The 25,471-nt window shown below is 47.1% G+C and overlaps 2 protein-coding genes and 1 non-coding gene across 3 annotated transcripts in view; all 3 read right to left on the bottom strand.

Annotated features, from left to right (window-relative positions):
• The window catches only part of LOC115291301 (zinc finger protein 621-like), a 25,113-nt gene extending 19,222 nt beyond the window's left edge, over positions 1 to 5,891 (bottom strand). Inside the window, exons 1-2 of the mRNA XM_029938786.1 lie at positions 5,818 to 5,891; positions 5,029 to 5,114 (exon numbers count right to left, since the gene is read on the bottom strand). Coding sequence (XP_029794646.1) covers positions 5,029 to 5,052 — 24 coding nt within the window. The 5' untranslated portion in view covers positions 5,053 to 5,114; positions 5,818 to 5,891. The remainder of the gene's footprint in view (positions 1 to 5,028; positions 5,115 to 5,817) is intronic.
• On the bottom strand, positions 3,952 to 4,055 carry LOC115293099. Its single transcript, XR_003909360.1, has one exon. It is a non-coding gene; the product is annotated as a small nucleolar RNA U13 (small nucleolar RNA).
• A 5,671-nt stretch (positions 5,892 to 11,562) lies between the features above and the next one.
• On the bottom strand, positions 11,563 to 20,187 carry LOC115292926 (zinc finger protein 620-like). The gene is made up of 4 exons (XM_029940876.1): positions 19,793 to 20,187; positions 16,667 to 16,820; positions 16,101 to 16,214; positions 11,563 to 13,785 (listed from the first exon to the last, which is right to left on the bottom strand). The coding sequence occupies exons 1-4, from the start codon at positions 19,814 to 19,816 to the stop codon at positions 12,788 to 12,790; spliced, it is 1,290 nt and encodes a 429-aa protein (XP_029796736.1). The 5' UTR covers positions 19,817 to 20,187; the 3' UTR covers positions 11,563 to 12,787.
• Positions 20,188 to 25,471: the final 5,284 nt, after the last annotated feature.

Below are 25,471 nucleotides of genomic sequence, written 5' to 3'. Positions count from 1 at the left end.
TTTAGTTAACGCCGTAGAATTCTACTAAATGCTGCTCTTTCGCTGTATTACACTGAACACAATGCACATTTAAAGACTTTTTTTGGGATCTGTGTCTACAGTTAAAAGGGAAGCATTTGGCATGTTTGTTAATTCTAGTTTCATTTAATAACTCTCAGGCACGTAACTTTAAGTTTTTAAATTAATGGGGAAAATTTGAGATGCAATACCAATACTTTCGAATTTTGGTCTTAATGTTTTTACGAAATTCTGAGGCCTTGATTTAAATCTTTTACTGTGCTGTGGTTTCCATTTAGGTGTACTGAAGTAAATAAAACTTTTCAAATAAATCTTCCTTTTATATTTTATTTCTTTCCTTTTTTTAAACTTATTTGAGAAAGACAGCATGGGAGGAGTAAGGGAAGAGACAGAGCGAAAAAGAGAGAGAATCTCAAGCAGGCTCCTCACTGTTAGTGCAGAGCCCGCCACTCGGCTTGAACTCAGGAAACTGTGAGATCATGACCTGAGCCCAAACCGAGCATTGGACGCTTAACCAACTGAGCCCGGTGCCCAGGTGCCCCAGATTTTTCTTGTAAACACGGAAAGAAAGGCGCACTGGGTGGCTCAGTCGGTTAACCACCCAGCTCTTGACTTCATGATCTCACAGTTCCTGGACTGAGCAGCACGTCAGGCTCTGGGCTGGCAACGCGGAGTAGCTGCCTGGGTTTCTCTGGCTCTCCCTCTGCCCCCCCACCCCCCATCCTCTCTTTTGCCCTCTCAGAATAGATAAACTTGAAAGAGAGAGAGAGAGGGAGGGAGGGAGGGAAGGAGAGAGAGAGAGGGGGAGGGAGGGAGGGAGGGAGGGAAGGAAGGAAGGAAGGAAGGAAAAGGACAATACTATAAGAAAGTGAGAAAATACGCCGACAGGGAGAAAAGACTTGAAAAGGCCGATCTGATGAAGGACTGTTAACCAAACTATACAAAGAACTTTAAATCTCAAAGGTAACAACAACCCCATTACAAAACGTGCGAGGGACCAGAAGAGACACCTCACAAAGATACAGAGATGGCGCACAGGTATATGACAAGATCCCTACCTCCTATGTCACAGGAAAATGTGCATTAAAACATCAAGATACCATGACGCACCTATCACAATGGCCAAAACCTAGAACACTGAAAACACCAGATGCTGGGGAGTAGGTGGACCAACGGGAAATCTGATTCATTGCTGACAGGAGTGCAAAATGGTACAGACACTGTGAAAGCCAGTTTGGCAGTTTCTTACAGAACAAAACGCACTCTTACCATATGACCCAGCAATTGTGCTCCTTGGGATCTTCCCAAATGAGGTGAAAACATATCTGCACACAGACGTTTACAGCAGCTTTATTTACAATTGCCAAAACTTGGAAGTAACCAAGATGTCCTTCAATAGGTGAATGGATAAAATGTAGCATATCCAGACTATGGAATGTTATTCAGCACTAAAAAGAATAATGCTATCAAGCCATGAAAAGGCATAGAGGAAACTTAAATGCATATAACCAAGTGAAAGAAACCAAACTGTAAAAAGCTACATACAGCAGGATTCCAACTACCTAACATTCTGGAAAAGACAAAACTATGGAGATGGTAAAAAGATCAACAGTTACCAGGGAGATAGGGACAAACAGGTACAGCCCAGTGGATCCTTAGGACCTTGAAACTACCCTGTAGTTATAATTATAACTTGTAACCCATGGAATGTTCTACACCAAGAGTGAACCCTAATGTAAACCGGGGACTGTGGTGTGTCAATGTAGGCTCCTCAACTGTAACAAAAGTACCATTCAGTGGGGGAATGTTGGTTACAGGGAGGCCAAGAATAGCCAAAGCAACACTGAGGACGGAAAACAAGCTGAAGGTATCCCAATTCCAGACTTCAAGACATACTATACAAGTTGTAGTAATCAAGAGAAGTATGGTACCAGTACAAAACAGACACAGAGACCAATGGAAGGAACAGAAAGCCCAGAAATAAATCCACACTTACATGGTCAATTACACTGTTACAAAGGAGGCAAGAGTAAGTGGTGAAAAGACAGTATCTTCAATAAACTCGGGCTGGAATGAAGACCTAAATGTGAGACCTGAAGCCATAAAAGTCCTTGAAGAGACACAGGCAGTAATCTCTCTGATGTCAGCCATTGCAACAGTTTTCTAGATGTGTTTTCTAAGGGAAACAAAAGCAAAAATAAACGGTTGGGAATACAACCAAAACAAAAAGTTTCTGGACAACAAAGGACACCATCAACAAAACAAAAAGACAACCTACTGAATGGGAGAAGATTATTTACAAATGATATATACAGTAAAGGTTAATATCCAAAATAGATAATTATACAACTGCACACACACACACACAATCTGATTAGAAAATGAGCAGAGGACCTAAATAGACATTTCTTCAAAGACCACCTACAGAGAGCCAACAGACACATGAAAAGATGCTCAACATTACTCATCATCAGCGATATGCGAATCAAAACCACAAGGGGATAACACCACCTTACACGTGTCAGGACAGTTAAGCCCAAAAGGACAAGAAAGAACAAGTGTTGGGGAAGATGCGTAGAACAGCGCACCTTTGTGCTCTGTTGGTGGAAATATAAACTGGCGCAGCCACTGTGGAAAACAATATGGCAGTTCCTCAAAAAATAGAAATAGAATAGCATATGATCCAATAATTCTAGTACTGGGTATTTACCTGAAGGAAACAATAACACTAATTCAAAAAAAGATAGCCCCTATGTTACTGCAGCATTATTTACATAGTCATGATATAGAGGCAACCTAAGTGTCCATCAGCAGACTAATAGATAAGGAAGACGGGAGATACACACACACACATGCACGCACGCACACTGAAATATTACGCAGGCAGAAAGGAGGATGCCATTCGCAACAACATGAATGGACACACAGAGTATCATGCTAAATAAAATAAGTCAGATTGAGAAAGACAAACGCCACGATTTCACTCATATGTGGAACCCCCAAAAAATAATAAAAAGCAGAATCAGATCTATAAATACAGAAAACTAATGGCTGCAGCAGCGGGGAGCTGGTGGAGGAGGGAACGGGAGACACTCTTGTAGTTATGGAATGAGTTACGTCACAGGAATAAAAGATACAGCGTAACAGAGTGAACGACCCTGGAATAACGTTACACGATGAGATGTAACTACGCTGTGGCAGCCACAGCACAACGTAGAAGCGCGTCAAATCCCTATGCTGTACGCTGCAATTAAGATAATACTGTGTGTCAACTGCACTGAAAAACATTTCTTAGGGGAATCTAGCTGGCCTCGTCAGTAGAGCATGCAACTCTTGATCTTGAGGTCATGAGTCTGAGCCCCATGCTGGGGGTAGAGTTTACTTAATCAATATATGTATAGATATTTAAAGATAACGAACTATCCTATGCATTTATGGAGGCAAGGGTGTATGGCTGTGCTTTCTAGTCCATTTTATTATAAACCTAAAACTTTTCTGAAAATAAAGTCTATTTTAAAAAAATACATATCTCTTATCTGGACTACAATATGCTTCTTTTTGTTTTTTTGAGAGAGACAGAGCATGAGCAGGGGAGGGGCAGAGAGGGGGGAAAGAAAGAATCCCAAGCAGGCTCAGCGCTATCAGTGCAGAGCCCAATGTAGGGCTTGATCTCACAAACCATGAGATCGTAAGCAAAGCAGAAACCAAGAGTTGATGCTTAAGCAACTGAGCCACCCAGTCACCCCAGACTACAGTATGCTTCTAACTGACTCATAGCCTTCTACAATCAACTCACCAATAGCGCTGGGGGAAAACATTCTTTTAAGTTTTCAACATGGGGTTTTGAACCCACGACCCAGGAATCAAGAGTAGCATGCTCAACCAACTGAGCCAGCCAAGTGCCCCTGGAAAATCTTTTTTTTTTCTTTTTCACGTCAGACGGGTAATGTGCCGACGTCATAACAAGGTTTAAGGGTGGCACATGTCACACAATGGCGTGAACACCCAATCATCACGCTTACGAACTACAAAAGGATCTGGAAAATCTTCTTAATACAGAAATCCAACCATGTCACCTACCCATCTTAAAATCCTTCAGTGCCTTCCCACCAAGTCTTTATAGATGAGCCCATCTCTCCCGCCTCACTACCTCAACTACCTTCTCTGATCTCTCCCTATCTCTAGAATTCACCCAGCTTTCTTCGTGACTTCAGGGCCTTTGCCATCCTTCTTTAGCTGTCTCCTCAGTAGTTTCCAAAACTCTTTCCATCTCATCCTTGAGATTTCAACTTCATGTTACCTCTGCCATGAGGGCTTCCCTGACCATTATCTTGAGGGGGAGATTCTTGGGGGCTTCTCAAATTTGAAAAGGTAAGGGCGTAAGAATCATTGAAGAGCCCATTACAACAAATTCCTGGCCCCACTCACCCTCCTCCCCAGTCTGATTCTAGGTCTAGGGCAGGGGCCTGAGATTTTGCCATTCTAATGACTTCCCAGGTGAGGCCAAGTACACTTTTGAGAAACGCTGTATTCAGCAACACATAATTACTGATTTATTTAAAGACTGTCTCTTTTGCTAAAAGCAACTTCTGAGAAAAGGAAACTTGTCTGCGTTCTCTCATCCTGTGTACTTGGCCTTGACAAAGTGCCCAGGAAAAGAACCATGCTTGTCTCTCCGGGACACCTTTACAACCTGTGGGACAATCTCTTCAACAGAGAGTTTCTCTGAGGTCAGCAGGCAAGTTTTATTTGCACACCATGACCTATATTTCCACCTTCAGAGAGGACTTCTTGGCTTGGGTGCCTCTTTTCCCACTTAACCCTACACAATCCAAACTCCTCACTCTTATACACAAAGCTCTGATTTCCTCCACGACTACTGACAACCAGAGCTATGGAGATAAATTTAAGGAGGAAAATCATGGCGTGGCCAAGTCGGACCTTCTTGGTTCTTTCCTGATTACTGGATAGCTAATGTGATTTTAAAAGACTGAAAGAAGTTCAGCTCACCTGAGGCCAAGTTGTTTGGAGCATAGCTGATGTCCCCTGGTTTCGTGCACTGTCTTCTTGATTTGGAAAAGCAAGAACCTTAGGAGCTAAGAGAAGAAGAGCCATGAGTGCAATGGACCCTGTCCTGCAACACCCACAGTGGCCTGTAGCCTGCCCAGTCTCCTCATTTCCAGCATTGGTCAGGGACTCTACCAGACCCCCTTGTGGCCCATGGCCCAACAACCTCAGGAATTGTTCTGGTCCCCAGGACAATTCTCCATCTGCCTGCTCAGTCCACAAACGTTCCTTCTTGAGCCCATTCACACGAAGTGGATTGAGGGACCGCAGACGAATCCTATCCCTACGACTGGGTCTGAACAAACCGAAAAGCGCGCTTACAGCAACCATGACGTTGTCCCCCAAAACGGAGCCAATGGAGAGAAGGGAAAGAGATGGCAAGATGCAGATTAACAGTAAAATACTCAGTGTTCCAGTGACTGATGCTGACCGGAGACCAGACCGGGATCTCCGCCCCAGGGAATCAGAGACCCCAAACAGAAACGTCAGTAGCGGGCGCGGGAGGCTGGTGCGCCAAGTTCTTTGGGACGGAAAAGAGGATCACGCTTCGGTGGGCAGGGGGCTGGACCAGGGCTCTCGGAGGCCGCGCGGCCACCTCGGGCGGCTCCAGACGAGGCCCCGGACGCCGGAGCTCCGCGTCCGGGAGCGGGTGAGCCCACACTAGGCCCGACTTCAGGGGAGGGAGGCGCTGACGAGCCGCCAGGAAATGCATTAAGCCGGCGCGGGGCGGACCTGGCACGTAGAACTCGCCGGAGCCCACGCTCTCCCTCTCGAAACACCGAAAAGCTGGCGGCTGCAAGCCGACACGGAAGTGAGCGCGAGCACCCAGGGCCCCTCTAGGCCTCGAGGAGGCAGCCCATCTCGGTGGTCCTCGCGGCCCGGCCCACGTGACTCGCCCCGCCTCCCACGACTCGCCCCGCCCCGCGGAAGAGGCGGAGCTGCGGGCTGGGGCTTCCTCCCGCAGCCGCCGCCGGAACCTCGTCGGGGCCGGTGTGCCGCGCGCTGCTGGGCCCAGGTGGGGGGCCAGTTACCATGCCTGTCGGCTGTCGGCCGGCTTTACTCCGAGGCTCACCTGGGCTGTCCTGGTATGGGGACACTGGCTCCCCTCTTAGAGGCCGAGGCTGGGCTGCTCTTTAGGAAACTATGACTTCCATCTGCCCGTTTAAAGCCCCTCCCCTTCCTGGGGCCCGCACGTGTTGGGGTGCCTTTGAGGACAGACCCATTTAACTATCAAAATAATGGTGACTAAGGTGCCAGGCACCCTCTCTATACAGAACACGCCCTATATTAAATGATTTTGTTCTGTATTAAATGTCTTCTGTTTAGCTTTTCCAAATTTGCCAACAAATCTGGAGTTTAGAGCTATTTTTATACCCAGTAACTGGCACTTAATAATTTCAATGTAAGCATTGGCTGGGGGGGAAAATCATACCTTCCACAAATAAAGGTCTGGATAATCCCTTAGTCTCTCCTGAAGGTTTGGCTGAGCGAAATTAAAGAAAAACTGAGAAGTAACAGATTAACATGAATCTGTCTTTCAGTCACGTGATTACCGCTAATCTGCATAACTATGGCTCCGCGGACAGGCTCTGGCTCGCCAGCCGACAGCCTCACTTGGGCGGTGCCGTTACTGCTCAAAGTTAACAACGCAATGGCAGCCCAAGCTTCTGAACAGGAGCCAATCGGTGGCAAGCACCCCTGAAAGTCGCCCCCTGGGGGCTCTTAATACAGTGACCAAGATTTTGAAAATCCAGGGACCACAGCTTGCCATCGTGGTTCCCAAAGTCAACAGATTTTTACTGTGATAGTTCTATTGAACACATTTTCAGATACACGCATCCTGCTTACCAAGCACTTCAACACCATTGAGGGGAGTTGGCCTCCCACTGCTAGGAGAGCGAAGGATCCTGGATGTGCGCGGCTCTATCACAGGACTTTCAACTCCTTGTCACCAAACCCAAGTGTGGCTGCCTGTTGCCTGGAGGAAAGGAATGTGAGCTTTTTTTCAGGAGGCAAGAAACGAGGGGGCTAGGGGGCGGGGAAGAGAAGGCAGTCTTTTTTCCCCAAACCCAGGTTTCTGCCTGGCCCCAGAGGTTTTTAAGAAGTTTGGGGTAGGTAATCAGCAAAGGGAGTGCAGGGCCCTCTCGCATTTCTTGATCACCTGCAAACTTGCTACAAACATTTTCAGTGCTCAAGGTTGTGCCTGGAGTCCGGTTCTTTATTCGTGATATGCCAGAGTCCTGTCTTCTTTCTGCAAAGGAGGGCAAGGTCTACAGTTACAAAGGGAAGTTAGTAAAATCATTTGTGTGGCCTAAAAAAGAAAAATCGTTTGCTAAAAAAAATTGCTGGACTCAAAAAGCCAAGGTGGCTTCACGGTGGCTGGCCTCTGGCGCCTGGGAAGGCTTTGGTTCTTCACTACTCAAGACCAGTGGTCTGCAAATCTCAAAGAAAGTAAATTAGCTCCGTTACAGGCCGAGGGCCGGAGGTCAGCAAGTCCGGTGTGTTAACTTGAAAGGCCGGCTGAGTGCTGTTACACTTCCACAGGAATTCGGCTGTTACTGACCAACTATAGCAGCAAGAAGTCCTGTCTTGAAGAGTACAGTAGGTATCTACTGGGGCATAATGAATCACCCCTAAGCTCTGTGGCTGTGGACCAGGAATTCAGGAGTGGCTTGGCTGGACGATAGCAGGTTGGGATCTCTAATACAGTTCCATTCAGCGCCACGTACGGCTACACTCATCTGGAAGTCTGAGCCTTGAGGATCTGCCTCCAAGGTAACTCACTCACATGACTGACAAATCCGTCCTGGCTACCGGTGTGAAACTTCAGTCCCTTCCCACGCAAGCTACTGCACACAGCTGGATGTCTTCACAACGTGGCGACAAGGTTCCATCTTAGATAGGCAATGCAAAAGGCCAAGGCCAGAGGCACCTGGCTGGCTCAGTCAGTGGATGGAACATGCAACGCTTGATCTCAGAGTCGTGAGTTCGAGCCCCTCATCGGATGTAGAGTTTACTTTAAAAAAAAATTTTTTAACAAAATTAAAAATAAAAAGGCCAAGGCCAGCTAGTATTATGACCTAGCCTTAGAAGTCATACACCATCATCGCCTCAATATACTACCAACACTGGCCCACAGGCCAGTCATAATCCAGTATTAGAGGAGATGCACAAGGGACCACATGGAAGCTGCCTAACACTGAGATTTTGCCTATCACAGAAACCATGTAGTTTACAAAATCTATGGTATTCTTATTGTAAAGCTTACGTACAATTGTTTTAAATAATTAGATTTCCAGGAACATTAGTATGAGGACTTCTATTTTCACACTGTCCCTTCTCTAAACCTATCAGAACGAAAATCTACCATGAATCTAGAGATGAGCACACATATATAGGTGCACGTACACACACACACACACACACACACACACACACACCACAAATCCTTAAAAGTATTAACCAGTTACAATTAGATCTAGCTTGGGGCGTCTGGGTGGCTCAGTCAGTGAAGCATCCAACTTTGGCTCAAATCATGATCTCATGGTTCATGGGTTCAAGCCCTGCATCAGGTTCTGTGCTGTCTCCCTCTCTCTCTGCCCCTCTCCCACTTGCACCCTCTCTCCCTCTCTCTCTCAAAAATAAACATAAAAATGTCTTAAATTAGGTCTTGAAGGAGGACGATATTGGACATGGAGTTCCTCTGTCTAGTATTATAGTGCAGGGAGAATAAATGAGGAAGTCTTGATAGACCCAAATAAGAACCCCCAAGTTGTGAGAATAATTGGACTCATGGGCAGAGAAGAAAACTGGGAGCAAGCAACAAGTGTCCCATTCTTTCCCAGAACCACCTTACCAGGGGGACCGAGTACAGGCAGGGCTGACCTACAGCCAGCTAGGCAGCAAGGTGAGCCAGGAGAGGTGGGATCTTTGAGCCTTTACAGCTATCAGGGTATCTGCTCATATATCAGCAAAATCAAAAAAGTCTGGAGCCGGATGCCCCTCCCCTGGCCAAGCCACAGGGACGGGCTCTCCCTACACACACTATTCCAGGCCACTAGCTAGAGCAATAAGGCAAGAAAAAAAAGAAACCCAGAACTGGAAAAAAGTAAAATGGTTATTTATGAACATGATTTTCAACGTTAGAAAATCCTACAGAATCTTAAAAAACCGTTATTAGAATGAGTTTTGCAGGGTGGCATGATACAAGGTCAAAATACAAAAGTTCGATCTCTCTACCATCAGTGAACATTTAGAAACTTACTATTGTAATAGCATCAAAAAATTATACATTTAGACAAATCTGAGAAAGGTGTGAAAAACCTATCTAGTAAAAATTACAAAACACTTGTGAAATAAAGATCCAAATAAATGGAGAGGTTTACCATGTTATTGAGTCAAAAGACTATGTAAAGATGTGAATTCTCCCCCAAAATTTATCTATAGATTCCATACAATCTCAATCAAAATCCCAGGATATGTTTTGTAGAAATTGACAAATATTCTAAAATCCATGAAATGCAAAGGACCTAGAATGGCTAAAACAACTTTGGCAAAATACAAATAGCACAGACACTATACGACCTTTGACACTTGGAAAACCTACAGTAAGAGAGGTGCCTTGGTGGCTCAGTCAGCTGAGCATGACTCTCGATTTTGGCTCAGGCTGTGACCCCGGGTCATGGGATTGAGCCCGCGTCACGGGAGGTTCTCCCTCCCCACTTCCCGTGCCATGTTCTCTCTAAAAAAATTTTAAATAAAAATTTTTTAAAGATGAGAGACCTAAACATTAAGATCTAAAATTATAAAGTTTCTAAAGGGGCACCTGGCTCAGTAAGCATTGGACTCTTCATTTCGGCTCATGTCAGGACTACAGTTTGTGGGATCAAGCCCTGCCCTGTATCAGGCTCCATGAAGACAGGACAGAACCTGCTTGGGATTCTCCCTCCCTCTCTCTCTGCCCTTCACACACACACACACACACATGCTCTTCTAAATAAACTTAAAATAAATAAAACTTCTAGAAGGAAAATGAAGGGGAAATCCATATAAACTTTGGGTAAGGCAAAGATGTCTTAAATATGACACTAAGAGCATAATCCATAAAAGGACAAACTATTATATTGGACCTTACCAATATTCAACTCTTCTGCTCTTCAAAAGATTAAGAGAATCAAAAGACAAGCCACATGCTGGGAGAAAATGTTTAGAAATCACATATCTGAAAAAAGACTTGAATCCACAATATATAAAGATCTCTCCCCTCCAAAAACAGATTTCCCAAAAATCAATAAAAAGAAAACAACCCAGGGGTGCCTGGGTGGCTTAGTCAGTTAAGCCTCTGACTCTTGATTTCAGTTCTGGTCACGATCTCACATTCGTGGGATCAAGCTCCAAGTCAGGATCTGCACTGAGTGTGAAGCCTGCTTGGGATTCTCTCTCTCCCTCTTTCTGTCCTTTCCCCTTCATTTCTCTCCCTCAAGATAAACGAAAAACAAAATAATTTTTGAAAAAGAAAGAAAACAATCTAGGGGCATTGGGATTAAGCGATTAAGCATCCGATTCTTGATTTCAGCTCAGGTCATGATCTCACAATTCATGAGACTGAGCCCCAGGTAGGGTCTATGTTGATAGCACAGAGCCTGCTTGGGATTCTCTCTCTCCGTCTCTGCCCCTCCCCTGCTCAGATGCTCATTCTCTCCCAAAATAAACTTTTTAAAAAAGAAAGAAAGAAAAAAAAACCCACCAAAAAAAAACACAAGCAAAAGATAACGGAAGGCAAATAAACGCATGTAAATATGCACATCATTAGTCAACAGGGAAATGCAAATTAAAATCGTCAGACAGCGTTACACTTATTAGAATAGCTAAAACTTAAAACACTGGCAATACTGGGCATAGCTGAAGGTGTACTGGAAGTATACGTCTCATACAATGCTGGCAGGGGTATAAAATGATAGGACTTCTTTTCACAAGTTTTGAAGATTCTTAAAAATGTAAATACATACTTACCTTATGACCCAGGCATTCCACTCCTCTTATTTACCCAAGAAAAATAAAAACTGTATGTCATTACAAAGACTTAAAACACAAATGCTCATAGCAGCTTTATTTATAATAACCAAAAACTGGAATCAGCCCAAATGGTTATCAAGAGATGTGTGGATAAATTTTGGTATATCCATAGTGTAATACTGCTAGGAAGGAAGGAGGGAAGGAAGGGAGGGAGGAAGAGAGGGAGGGAGGGAGAGAGACAGAAAGAGGAAAGAAAGGAAGGGAGGAAGGAAGAAAACAAGAAAAGGAATAAAGAAAAAGAAAGAAGGAAGGAAAGGAAGAGAGAGCGAGAGAGCGAGAGAGAGCGAGAGAGAGAGAGAGAGAAAGAGAAAAAGGGAAAGAAAGAAAATAACCACTGATATAATGTATATGCAACATGGGTGAATCTCAAAATCATTATGCTGAAAGACACCAGGCCAAAAATAAGAGTACACACAATATGATATTTATATAAAATCCTAGAGAAGCAAAACTCATCCCAACCGACAGCAGGCCAGCAGTTGCTGGGAAGCTAGGCGGGGCATAAGCAGTGCTTGGGGGGCTACAGCTGTTTGTTATCCTGACCGTGGGGACTGCTTCACGGGTGTATGCAGAAATCAAAGCTCGGCAATGTTATTATCATAATAAATACCACGTTTGTTACGCTCCCGCTCCCAGCGCTCTGGCACGTACTGATGCAGTGACGCGTCAACACCAACACCTGAGGTAGACGGCCATCCAGATTTTACTAAGGACATCAGCAGTGTCTGCAACTTAACCAAGGCAACACACCTGAACTCATAACAGTCTCCCCATCTTGGTGCTGTGACCCAGCACTCTGCTTCCTGCACTGGGTAAAGTCAAGCCGCTTGCATAAGAGGGAGGACAGAGCACTTTTACACCTCCCCTTGTTTCCACCCGTAACAAAATAATGGGCACTTTCTCCACGATAAAGAACAGCAAGGTGATACACAGGGCCTTGCATCTGACCCACAAGGTGTACACACCCCAACTTCTGCAAAGGCACAGACTGCAACGGAGTGGTGGTGTAACTGAAGTCGGGTGGGCGGGCCCTGCACCTGAGGTAGGTCTCTGCAAACGTGCACCCTCCTAGAAAAGTCCTCCGCCATGCACACGGCTCCACATGGACAAGGGCCCTCTGATCCTGACTTTAGGGGACTCCTAATACACAGATGGGGCCAGGGTGTCCATTGTTTTCCGGTTGACCACTTGTTTGCTATTGCACACCTGAGAAGGGATGCATAGGAAATAAACACTCAAAATCTAAAAGATCTGAAATACCTTCTACTAAACTCACACTTGAGGATACTGAATTCTGGGTGGGAGTTATGTTCCCTCAGAATTCTGAAGGCACACACCACTGTCCTCTGACTTGCAAGACTGCTGTTGTGAACCCAGTGCATTTGTATTCCTGATCTTTCGTTTTCTCTTTTTCCGATGTCCTCTGTAAGCCTGGACGTGTGATAATTCACACCGGTGTTCTCTGATGTGGGTCCTCCCACACGTCCCTCCCACATCCATCTCTCGGGGCGCTCAGGGTCACCACTAGCCGCGTGAGGTATCAGCCAGTTCCATTTCCTTGTACACTTGTTTCCCAGCGAGCAGAGAATGGGGCGGACCAGGAGGCACAGCGCCCCCTGCAGCCGCCCTACTCTTGCACGGGCATCTTCTGTGCGTGGAGCTTCCGATGCAGGGTGAATCGCCCACACCAGCTGAAGGTTTTCCCGCACACCTCGCACTCGTACGGCTTCTCGCCGGTGTGAACTCGCTCGTGCTGGACCAGGGTGATTTTCTGACTGAAGGCCTTCCCACACTCCTTACATTCAAAAGGTTTCTCCCCAGTGTGAATGCGCTGATGCTGAGTCAAGGCCGTGGGGGAACTCAGTCGCTTCCCACACTCTTTACACCCGTAGTGTCTCTCCCCCGTGTGCACTCGCTGATGGACGATGAAGCTTGAGCTACAGCTGAAGGTCTTCCAACATTCGTTACACTCGTAGAGCTTCTCCCCCGTGTGGAACCTCCGGTGCTGCAGGAACACCGAGCTGCTAATAAAGGCCTTGCCGCACTCCTTGCATTCATAGGGCTTCTCTCCAGTGTGGATTCTCTGATGCTGAATCAAGGCCGTGTCCGAACTCAAACCTTTGCCACATTCTTTACATTTAAATGGTTTCCTTCCAGTGTGAATTACCTGATGCCGAATTAGTAATGAGTTATATCTGAAGGCTTTCCCACATTCTTTGCATTTAAAGGACCTTTCGTCAGCGTGACATCCCTGAAAATCCGCCATTCGACTGAAGTATCTGCCACACTTTCTACATGCATACGACCTCTGACCGCCAGGACCGGTCTGGTCCGGAGGGAGCCGTGTGCTGACACTAACGTCGTCCCCAAACTTCTCACACTGCTCCCCACTCGCCACGGCGTGGGCCTCGCGAGAGCCGGCTGGCCCACCTGGGAACGCTCTCCTCGGTGACTTTGTCTCCGCAGCTGTGCAGTGGCCATGCTGCTGCCCGAGGCTGCTCCCGAGGTCCAAGGGCTGGGGAGCGTTCCCCGGCAGGCCTCCCAGTGTCAGTCTGTGGGACTCTGTTTCTCTGGAAATGTGTTCCTTTGGAGTTGATTCTTCCTTCTCAGCTCTGGTCTCACCCCCTGGTATCACAAATCAAACACAAAAACAAAAACACGGGTCAGCCTCTGATGTTGCAAAAAGAAACTACTTGTGCTGAAAGGGAAACAGGACTGAGTGGTTCTAATCTACTCCAACTGTGTGGCTATTTTCTAATACGCACACAAAATGGCTACCAAACAGGACCACACAGCAAAGCCCCGCAAGGGAAATGAAGACTCCGTGGGTGGCGGCATTCCCACAGGGAGGGTAAAGACTAGAAAACAGCAAAGACCCTTACCTACTAGGGCAGGGAGACCAATGGCTTTCTGCCAAGTAAATGGGCTAGATAAGAGGGCAGACAGAGAAGGGATGACTGAAGACCCTGAGGTCAGAGGAAGAGCACCAGACTCAAGAAAGGACAGAGTAAGCACCTCAAACTACAAAGGGTCCCACAACTGATGTTCCTTAAGAGCCGCTTGTGTTTTACGACATCATCCATGTCAAAATCTGTGAGCAGAGAATGGTCTCTGTCTCGTCAGGCTGGCTCCCCCGGCGACTAAGGGGACCATGCCGGGCTGACACCACAGCCCGGGGAGGGGGGCGGGGAGATCCGGAGCCCTGCCTCTAAAATAAAAGAGCACCACGCGTGTGAAGAACCCTCCGAAGAACGGACCAAAGCCTCAGACAGGGCCTGGTAATCACTCTTGAGCTCTTCTGAACATGCTGCACTGTCCGTCTATACGGTTTAATATGACAGTAGGAATGTGAAATCCTAAAACTCACCAGAGAAAGCCAAAGGCTGTTTCCTCTCTGCTGTTAAGGTCTTCTGCAGGCTAATATGACCTTCAGCACTAGGCTGAGGCAAGCTCGCGTGTCCAGAAGCAAACAGTTCAGAAAATATTGTCTACCCAGAGAGCCTGAAGTCCCGGGATCATATCCGAAAGGCACAATTTTAACCCAAAGCTGGGAGTAGCCGGGGATTTCTGCATTATTAATGGACATTCTCTGTGAAGTCTGAACAGCCAACAAATCTTAACAGGCAGAGAAGGGGTGAACCCGAATAGCAGAGGCAAAAATACACAGTATGTTGTTATTTTTAAATTTTGTACCAATACCTTTCAAAATGAGGAAGTCATTCACCTTTCTTTTGTGACAAGTTTCGCTTCAAAAGTTCAGATGTTAAAATAAAAGTTTCTAAGCGTAGGGACGATGACACACGTCGTGGCCGCGGAAGCAAGGGAAACACAAGCGTGTGTGTGCTGCCGCTTGTGTGAAAATCTCCACTAGGAAAATGAATTTTTTTAAATAATTTTTTAAATTATAAAATTTTAGTCTCTATTTTATTTAAGTCAATGCATGGGAACGCATAATTTAATTCTCCATACAGGAGTGCCCGGCTGGCTCAGCCGGCGGAGCGCGCAATCACTGACCTCAGGGTCATGAGTCTGAGCCCCAACCTGGGCAGACAGTTTACTTTAAAAGGCGGAAGATTTATGCGATCTGAAGAGAAACCAGAGTAGGAGAGTTTACTTTAAAAAAATGTGGGGTGCCCAGTGGCTCAGTTGGTTGAACGTCTGACTCTTGGTTTTGGCTCAGAGAACCATGATCTCACCGTTCGTGGGTTCAAGCCCCACATCAGGCTCTGCGCTGACCGCGTGAAGCCTGCCTGGGGTTTTCTCCCTCTCCCTCTCTCAGTCCCTCCCTTCCTCTCTTTCTCTCTCTGAAAATTAAAAAAAAATTAAAATTTCCCAGGGCACCTGGGTGGCTCAGTCGGTTAAGCATCCGACTTGGTTTCAGCTCAGGTCATGATCTCAACAGTTCGTGGCTTCAAGCCCCGCAATGGGCTCTGTGCTGACGGCCTGAAGCCTGCTTGGGATTCTCTCTCCCTCTCTTCTCCCCCTGCTCTGCTTGCTCTCTCTCTTTCTCTCAAAAATAAATAAATAAACATTACAAAATAATTTTCCCATAAAAATAATGTACTCCGAAGCCGTGGATGGCCACAGAGGCCCCAGAAGTCTATTTTCCCGCCACGACGGCTGACATTCTCATCTCTGCAGAAACAAACTGGTGCAAAAGTTAACTGTTTCCACAAGACAGGCCTCGAGCTGTCATAGTTCCACAGCTGCTGAGCAGACGGCGAGGTGGAGAGGCCAAGAGGGACATGCGAAGAAATCTCGGAGCCCCGCCTTTCGTGGAGGAGCCCGGCCCCTCCTCCTTCGGTGGGGCGGAATCACACGGAGCGATTCCGGAGGAAGGAAGGCGGGCTCTCGAGAGCAGAAGCACTTCGCACACATGAAACGTGACAAGGAGCAAGCAGGCCGAGCAGAAAGGACAGCTGGCCGGTTCTCGCGCTCACCTGCACAGACGCCTCCGAGAGCGTGCCCGCCCGAAGGTTCCCAGGGCCCCGGGCCCCACGGCAGCTCCCCTCGCTCCAGCCGGGAGACCAGAGCAGGTCTGGCGAAGAGAAAAGCTGCCCAGGAGAAAGAAACAGGAGCAAAAGGTAAAGGACTCAGGAAACGGCTCCCCTCCTGGCTGTCTTCATCTTCCTTCATTCACGGAGCCGAGGGAGGGAAATGAAGAGAAGTCAGCCTGTGCATCGAGAGGACAGAAAGCTCCCACACCAGGGGCAGTCCTGGAGTAACCCCCACTCACCCGCAGATCTTCAGAGAGCTCGAAAGACAGAGGCCAAAGGGCCCTGCCGAGCTCCCAAGAGCTGTCCCTCTCCCTCCATGCATGGGCCAGAGGCCCTCCCAGGGCCCGACGGGCCTGCGGATCTGAAACTCTCCCCACCCGGTAGCCTCTGGGGAGCTCAGCCTTCATAACCGCCCCAGAGGGTCAAAGAGGCCATAGCGTCTGAGGAAGAAAGAAACCAGATGCACAGAGGGCAGAGGGAGATGACGGCGAGGAGGAGCGGGGTCTTACCCAGGGAAGCCACGTTTGCGTAGTTCTCCAGCATCACCTCCCGGTACAGAGCCCTCTGGGAAGGGTCCAGGGTAACCCATTCGTTCTGGGTGAAGTACACGGCCACATCCTCAAAGGTCACTGGCTCCTGAAACAATGGGTTCCTGCCCAAGCCCTGCGAGAGGGCAAGGAGCCTAAGTATCGGGGCAGAGACTTACCGGCTGTGGTGGTGCTGCCAAGGGCAGCTCTGCAGCACCCCCGCTCCCCGGGGGAGCCAGCCTTCGGCCCGCACGGCCCGCAGCAACAGGCGAGCCCAGGACTCCGTGCACCCCGTTGCAGTCATCCCCACAAACAGCCCTTCCTCCACCTGCTGGTCTCCGTGCTGACTCGGCCAGGCCCTGGGCTCCATGCCTGCAGGCCCCTGCGGCTCCTTTCCACGGGTTTGGTGGGTGCGTGCGCAGGGGACAGCTGTACCAACACAGCCCGGAGCACTTTACTCCCTCCCTAAGCTCGCTACAGTGACAATAACACAACGGCCCAACAGGAGAGTCAGAGTAGACGAGGGGCATGAACAGAACCTTAGAAGGATGAAGAGCGACTAAATCAGAAGAGCAGAGAAAGCTGACAGCTCGGAGGCTGGAGCCTGCTTCGGATTCTGTGTCTCCCTCTCTCTCTGACCCTCCTGCTCGTGCTCTCTCCATCTCTCAAAAAAATAAATAAATAACAACAAACAAACAAACAAAAGAAAGAACAGAGGGGCGCCTGGGTGGCTCAGTCAGTTAAGCATTCAACTTCGGCTCAGGTCATGATCTCACGGTTTGTGGGTTCGAGCCCCGCATCGGGCCCTGTGCTGACGGCTCAGAGCCTGGGGCCTGCTCCAAATTCTGTGCCTCCGTCTCTCTCTGCCCCTCCCCTGCTCACCTCTGTCTCTCTCTCAAAAATAAATAAACATTAAAAATTTTTTAAATAAATAAATTAGAAATACTGAAATGAGGGATGGTGCTAAAGCAGTACCTATGAAGAAATTTATAGTATTAAATGCCTTTGTTACAAAATTTAAAAAGAAAAAAGGTCTTGAATCAGTGACCTCAGATTCACCTTTAGAATCTATAGAAATAACAAATTTAACACAAACTTAGCAGAACGAAATAAAGATCCAAGTGGAAATCAGTGACATCAAACAGGAAAATGGAGAAAAAAAAAAATCAGCAAAACGAAAACGTAGTTCTTTGTGAAGATCAATGCAACTTACAAATCTCTGGTCAGATTAATCAGAAAAAGAGAGAAGAAATAATTTAGTAATATTAGTTATAAAAAAGGTGACCATTACAGATAATAAAAGAATAACAGGGAATTATTATGAACAACTTTATGCCATTAATGTCCACAGCTTAGACAAATTCCTTGAAAGACACAAATCACCAACACTCATTCAAGGAGAAAGAGACCAGCCCTATGTCTACATAGGAACTCCATAGGAAACTCTACACCTAGATGATTTCACTGGTTACCAAACACCTAAGGAAGAAATGTAATCAGTTCTATGCAATTTCTTCCAAATACTGAAGAAGAGAAAGACTTCCCAACTCATTTATGGGACAAGGACATTACAAGAAAAGAAAACTGAAGATTAATACCTGTTACAAACATAGATGCAAAAATTCTCAACAAAATTTCAACAAAATAGAATCCAAAATACAGTCAAAGAATAATACATCATGACCAACTAGTTTTTATCCAAGGAGTGCAAGGTTGGTTGAATATTTGAAAAAAAGTCAATGGAATTTGCCACATTAAGAAACTAAAACAGAAAAATCATATAATCCTCTAAACCAACACAGAAAAAGCATTTGTCAAAATTCAACATCCGTTCCTGAAGGAAGGCAGGCAGGCATAGAAGAGAACTTCCTCAATCTGAAAAAAAGGGCATTTACGTGGGGTGGGGAGGACACACCTATAGTGAAGATGATACTTGACCGTGAAATACTGAATACTTTCACACTAAGGTCAAGAATAAGACAAAGAGATCTGCTCTCACGACCTCTAACTCAACATCGAAATGGAGGTTCCAGCTGGTGCAATTAGGCAAGAAAAAGAAATAAAAGGTATCCAGACAGGAAAGAAAGAAGTAAAATTGTCTTTATTTACAGATGGTATGTCTATGTCAAAATCCAATGGAATCTACCAAAAAAAAAAAAATACTAGAATACTAGACTAACAACAATACTAGACTTCAATTTGTGGACAGAGGTGCAAAGGGTCTTCGCTGTATGCAATGATGCAAATTTCCCCTTTGTAGTGAATTTCTGCTTTTCAGCCTCGACTGCCAAATCTATCCCAATCAATCCCCTACACTTGTTTTTCCATCTGATTATGTCTCCGTTGGGGCACTGTCATCTGTCTGTCCCTCTCAACTCATCCTCCCTGTCCAAACGCACCTGTCGGTGACAGGTGCAAAATGAAAGCCACACGCCTGTGAAACAGTGAGGAACCCTGGGAACAAGCTCCCAGTGCACCTGTGAAACTCGCCGCTGCCCGCTGGCTCTTAGCGCTTTTCTTCCCGAACTGCCTACCGGCTATTTTTACATTGCTTGCAGAGCGAAGCAACGGCGAAGGAGCAAACCCAGACCGGTCCAAACCAGTGTGCGTCAACATCCACCCCAGGGGCGAACTTCCACGACGTCTTCCCTCTTTATAATACTAAAAATCATGCCCGGGGGTGGAGAGTTAACATGTTCATTACGCATGCGACGCGTGAAGAAACACGACCTTCCAGTGTCAGGAGCTCATTCATCCCTGCTCCTACCTGCATAGACAGCACCCTCTTCCCACCCAAGTATCTCTCAAAAAACCCTCTCCCTGACCTATCCTCGGGGGGTCAGCCTGCGGATTCTTTCCTTTGCGCTGCTCTCCCGTGCTCAAGCGCAAGCCCCGATAAAGCCTTTCTTGTGACTTTAAATTTTGGGTCCAGGCTCGTCTCTACCAATACTGGGTCCGAGGACCCCAGTCCCGGAACGCCTGGACAACTCGGGCTCCGGATGCAGGATGACAGCGGCTCGCTCCTGTCTAGTCTCCTTACATTAGAGGCCGGGAGGGCCGGTTAAGGCGGGGAGGGAGGCGACAGAGGCGGAGAGGATGCTCGCTCACCTGGTGCCACGTGATCTGGAGCATGGCTGGGTCCCGGTTTCACACCTCGGGCTCCGAGGTGACACAGAAGAGAAAATCAAAGGACCGGCGGGACTGCGGCTGCCGGGCGCCCCGCAGACGCCTTCTGGCTGCCAGGGGCCCCCTGCGTCCCGGTACCCCCCCTCACCACAGAGGCCCTGGGATTGGAGACCCGGGCATTGAAGAACTCGTGGGGATGCGACCCCGTGAGCCCGTTCCCCGGACCCGGCGCCCAGGCGGCCGCGGAAGTCGCGCGCCCCAGACGCCGGGCACGCGGGGAAACCGGGCAGCCCGAGCTCCCGGGAAAGCTAGGACCCGCTCCGCCGGAAGCACGCAGGGCCGTTTCCCCTCCTCTCTAGGAACCTGGAAACTTCCCGGTCTCCGTGGTTCCCTAGCCCGGCGCCGACGGCCGCTGTCTCTACCCAGGGAAACTGCGTGCCAGAGCTGCCGGCTCCAGGCTCGGGTCCTGCAGCGCCCCCTGGCGGTGGCTCCTCCGAGGGATGTCGTGCAGCCAGCTCGGGCCACAGTTGCAATCCTGGGAATCACAGAGGCTTCCCTGGGCTTTGCCACATCTGGCAGCCCTTCCAGGGACTGAAGGGACCATTGCTCCACATGTGCCAAAGCTGGCCTGGGTTCTGTGGCTGCTCTGCAGTGGGGAGAAGAGTGGGACCCATCGCTTCAACAGCCAACGTCTATTGGTTGAAAGCATGGACTGCCTAGATCCACAAACCTGGCTGTACCTCTTCTTAGCTGTGGGAGGAGCAGCAAATTTCTTTCCTGTTTCCTCATCTGCTAAATGGGTATAATCGTGATACCAACTTCAAAGGGCTTTTGAGGTTTAATAATTAAATGAGTTAATGGATTGGCAAAGTATTTACAGTAGTTCCTGGCACACAGTAAACATTTACAAGTTGTTTTGTTTTCTAATTGTGGTTTTCTTTTGAAGATACAAGTACTGCCGGGACTTCCAATATGTGCCTCAGTCTAGGGAAAGAGCAAATAACATTTAGCCTTAGACCCCTTTCCCACCCTATACCTGGATATATGTTCCAGATTTCAGTTAATGGCTCAGCAGCCTTCCCTGTGAATACCGTGTCCTTCATATTAAGTTAAACGTTTTATATAGCTCGTCCTCTGCCAGTCTTCAAAGATTTGTCAGGGCACCCCACTGTGCAGATAGACCTGCCAATGGGACAGCCACCGTGATCTGTCTTCATTACATGTTTGCAATCCAAGCAAATGTCTCTGCCCTATCTCAAGAAGCTCTTGTTGGAGGCTGCCAATGCGGAAAGACTTTGTTTTACTCTGAAGATTTTCGTACTCCTTAGAATAGCTTCAGAGACAAGGCTTCTACTAGCTGAGCACTGCTGCACTGTGTAAGAACAGTCCTTCTCAAAGAGAACTTTGGCTGCCTCCACTTTGGCCTCAAACTTTTTACTTGGGTCCTTCTTTCCAGCTAGTCTCCTGGCTCAGGTGGAAGACCCATAGGGCCAAGTACCCCCTGATGGGAACCGAAACTACCCCTTCAAGCAACAAGAACTGGCCTGAACCAGCAAGACCCTATCAGTGACTGACTCCAAGACAATGATCCTTTTAACTAGCACTGGCTGCCTGCACCTGCCCACCCACTTTATCCCACATTTTCCTTTTATAAACCTGGAAGTACTTTCGTCATTTTTGAGACAGTCTTCGAGACATTCGTCTGCTCACTGAAATAAACTCCTGTCTTGTTTCAGTGCCGCTTGCTTCTCTGTCCATGGTTTTTTGTCAATGGTGAGTGGCCGAACCTAGTCTGTCCGGGACCCCAGGAGCCAGGGCATCTTGAGCCTTGGCTACACTTCCTGCTCTCCAAGAGTAGGAGGAATGGCTGAGCAGGAAGAGGAGCCTAGAGAGTCAGTATGCATCCTTTTCTAGAACTGGGTGGCTCATTCCTGCCCCTCCCACTGTGTGTGGTGTCCCTGAAAGAATATCTATGGTTCACCAGCTTGAGGAAACGCACTTCCAGATTTCTGCCTGGGTGGGGGAAGGAGAGTCCCTTGGCTACATGGAATCAGGGAAAGGGTTTGGGATCAGGCTGAGACAGGAGAACTAAAGAGACCCCATGAAAAGCTGCTTTTTCCACTCCTTTTCCTGCTTCTCTTCATGTGAGGACCTACATCCCTCCCTCATGCAGGCATTACAGAACAGACAACCTATGTCCTCCTTGTAAAGAGCAAGGATTTAATGATTTCTTTGGAGTCTTCCAATATAACAGATAACATCGAATAACGGAGTGGGGTCACATGAAAGTTTTCCACAACCAATGACTCATCAAGACCCCTGGCTCCAGGGTGTAAGTGAATTATGGAGGACACCTAAACACTCGCCTTTGTTCCTGGATTACCAAACAGACAAGTATGCCAGACAACTGTCTTCAATAAACCCCCAGGCTCCCAGCAAAGCAAGACTCCTTGTCCTTCCCTTCCCTTTTGGTGTCTCCCAGATGCTCTGTCTGTGCCTATACTCTCTATGTCTTCAATAAACTCTGCCTGCTCTCATTTCTATTGGCTCATATTTGATTTCCATTGTGCGCGAAGCCAAGGACCCTCTTGGCCAGTCCCATGGGACCCCTTCTGGGTCCTTGGACCCAGCCAGGCTGCATCAAAGCTGCTCCTTTTAAGGACTTTTTACAAGAGCAGGGACACCTGGGTGGCTCTGTCAGTTAAGCATCTGACTTCAGCGCAGGTAACCGTTCATTAGTTCGAGCCCCACGATGGGCTCTCTGCTGTCACCACAAAGCCAGCTTCAGATCCTCTGTTCCTCTCTCTCTGCCCCTCCCCTGCTTGTGCTCTCTCTCAAAACAAACTTTTTTAAAAATGGACTTTTAGGGGCGCCTGGGTGGCTCAGTCGGTTAAGCCTCCTGCTTCGGCCTAGGTCAGATCTCACGTCCGTGGGTTCAAGCCCCGCATCAGGCTCTGTGCTGACAGCTAGCTCAGAGCCTGGAGCCTGCATCCAGTTCTGTGTCTCCTTCTCTCTCTGCCCCTCCCCCTCTCATGCTCTGTCTCTCTCTGTATCAAAAATAAATAAAACATTTAAAAAAATAATAAAATAAAATAAAAATGGACTTTTAAACAGGAGCATCTTGGGGTGCCTGGGTGGCTCAGCTGGGTAAGCATCGGATTCTTTTTTTTTTAACATTTTTTTAAATGCTTTTATTTATTTTTGAGAGACAGAGAGAGACAGCACAAGCATGGGAGGGTCAGAGAGAGAGGGAGACACAGAATCTGAAACAGGCTCCAGGCTCTGAGCTAGCTGTTAGCACAGAGCCCGATGTGGGGCGCGAACCCAGGAACATTAGATCATGACTTGAGCCGAAGCCGGACGCTTAACCGACTGAGCCACCCAGGCGCCCCAAGCATTGTATTCGTGATTTCAGTTCAGGTCATAACTCACAGCTCACGGGGCTCTGTGCAGACAGCTCAGAGCCTGCTTGGGAAGTCTGTCTCCCTCTCTTTCTAAACCTCCCCTGCTTGCTCTCTATCTCTTTCTCAAATTAAATAAAAACAAAGTTAAAAAGAAAAGGAGCATCTTCCCCATATTATGAGGCAATATGTTTAAAAACAAAAAGACTTAAGGCCGTTTATTGTAAGTCAAACTATTAATCTCCATGGGAAAGATTTTACACATTTCTAAGCTCTAATATTATAAATTACGCTAGGGCACAAATTTTATTAAGATAAACAAAATTATTTCAACATTTGATGCAACACAAGTCATTTCTTTCAGTAATTACTCTACAATACGGCTGTGTGAACATCTTCACTCAGCATTTCCTTAGGAAAGTGTTACATACGATACACTTAAGACTTTACAATGAGTGCTGGGTGGCTTAGTCGGTTGAGTGTCCAACTGAGACTCAGGTAATGATCTCACAGCTTGAGAAAAACGGTGGGTTTTTTCTTTTTTAAATTTTTTTATTATTGAGAGACGAAGAGAGACGAAGCTCAACTGGGGGGTGGGGACACAGAGAATAAGACACAGAATCAGAACAGGCTCCAGGCTCCGAGCTGTCAGCACAGAGCCCAATGCGGGGCTCGAACCCACGAACTGTGAAATCATGACCTGAGCTGAAGTCAGATGCCTATCCAACTGAGCCCCCCAGGCGCCCCTGCAAAATGTTTTTCTGCCAAGTGCTGAAGGAGCAATCATTTGCGTTGTTTTTCTTCTCTGTACAGTTTACAGCACAGTTTTTCTGTAGTTTTCTCTTTCCATCAAAATGTTATCTTTCCTGTATAATACATAAGGCACTAATCTAGATGGGCTTTTATTCTGTTTTATCTTATCATTGATAAAGAACCAGTAACTCAGTGCAGAATAGGTTTCTGAAATCTACTACAACCAAGTTCTTTATAAATAAACTACCTGCCCACCAAAGACTGGTACAAACAATTCAAGGCATAGGGTCTCAGCCTTACCAATGTTTCTATCCTGTATGAACCATGAGCAGGACAAATTCCTGTCCATCAAGTGGGACCCCAAAGGTCCCATATATATATTTTTTCTTCTCCTGCTCTAAAGGGCTACAACGCAATGGTTTTTCAGAAGTTCCTCTCTCCTACAAACTAGCTGTGAAAAAAGGCGGTGCTCCCCTCCTTTTCCTGTACCCTTACTTGCTGCACCAAAGATCCTCTCTACTTAAAGGTTTTCTTCCTGGAGTGCCTGGGTGGCGCAATCATCAAGTGACCAACTCTTGATCTCGGCTCAGGTCACAATCTTCCAGTTTGTGCGTTTGAGTCCCGATTCAGGCTCTGAGCTGATGGTGTGGAGCCTGCTTGGGATTCTGGCTCCCTTCTCTCTAACCCTATCCTACTTGTGCGCTCTCTCTCGCTCTCTCTCGCTCGCTCGCTCTCTCTCTCTCTCTCTCTCTCGCTCAAAATAGACAAATAAACTTAAAAACACTTTTCTTCTTAATCACTACAGGAAAACACAGTTAATAAATATAATTTCCAGAAGTCAAAATCATTGCCTTCTTTTCCTACAGTGTAACTGTTTCTTTTTTTTTTAATAGTTTATTGTCAAATTGGTTTCCATACAACACCCACTGCTCTTTCCCACAAGTGCCCTCCTCCATCACCACCACCTCTTTCCCCCCTCCCCCTTCCCCTTCAATTCTCAGTTCATTTTCAGTATTCAATAATCTCTCAAGTTTTGCATCCCTCTCTCTCCCCAACTCTCTTTCCCTCTTCCCCTCCCCCTTCCCCCTGGTCCTCCATTAGGTTTCTCTTGTTCTCCTGTTAGACCTATGAGTGCAAACGTATGGTATCTGTCCTTCTCTGCCTGACTTATTTCGCTTAGCATGACACCCTCAAGGTCCATCCACTTTTTTACAAATGGCCAGATTTCATTCTTTCTCATTGCCATGTAGTACTCCATTGTGTATATGTACCATCTCTTCTTGATCCACTCATCAGGTGATGGACATTTAGGCTCTTTCCATGATTTGGCTATTGTTGACATTGCTGCTATGAACATTGGGGTACATGTGCTCCTATGCATCAGCACTTCTGTATCCCTTGGGTAAGTCCCTAGCAGTGCTATTGCTGGGTCATAAGGGAGTTCTATGGATAGTTTTTTCAGGAACCTCCACACTGTTTTCCAGAGTGGCTGCACCAGTTTACATTC

The sequence above is a fragment of the Suricata suricatta genome, chromosome 5 (genome assembly GCF_006229205.1).
Source record: "Suricata suricatta isolate VVHF042 chromosome 5, meerkat_22Aug2017_6uvM2_HiC, whole genome shotgun sequence".
NCBI lineage: Eukaryota > Metazoa > Chordata > Mammalia > Carnivora > Herpestidae > Suricata > Suricata suricatta.
This window is presented reverse-complemented; position numbering and strand designations above follow the sequence as displayed.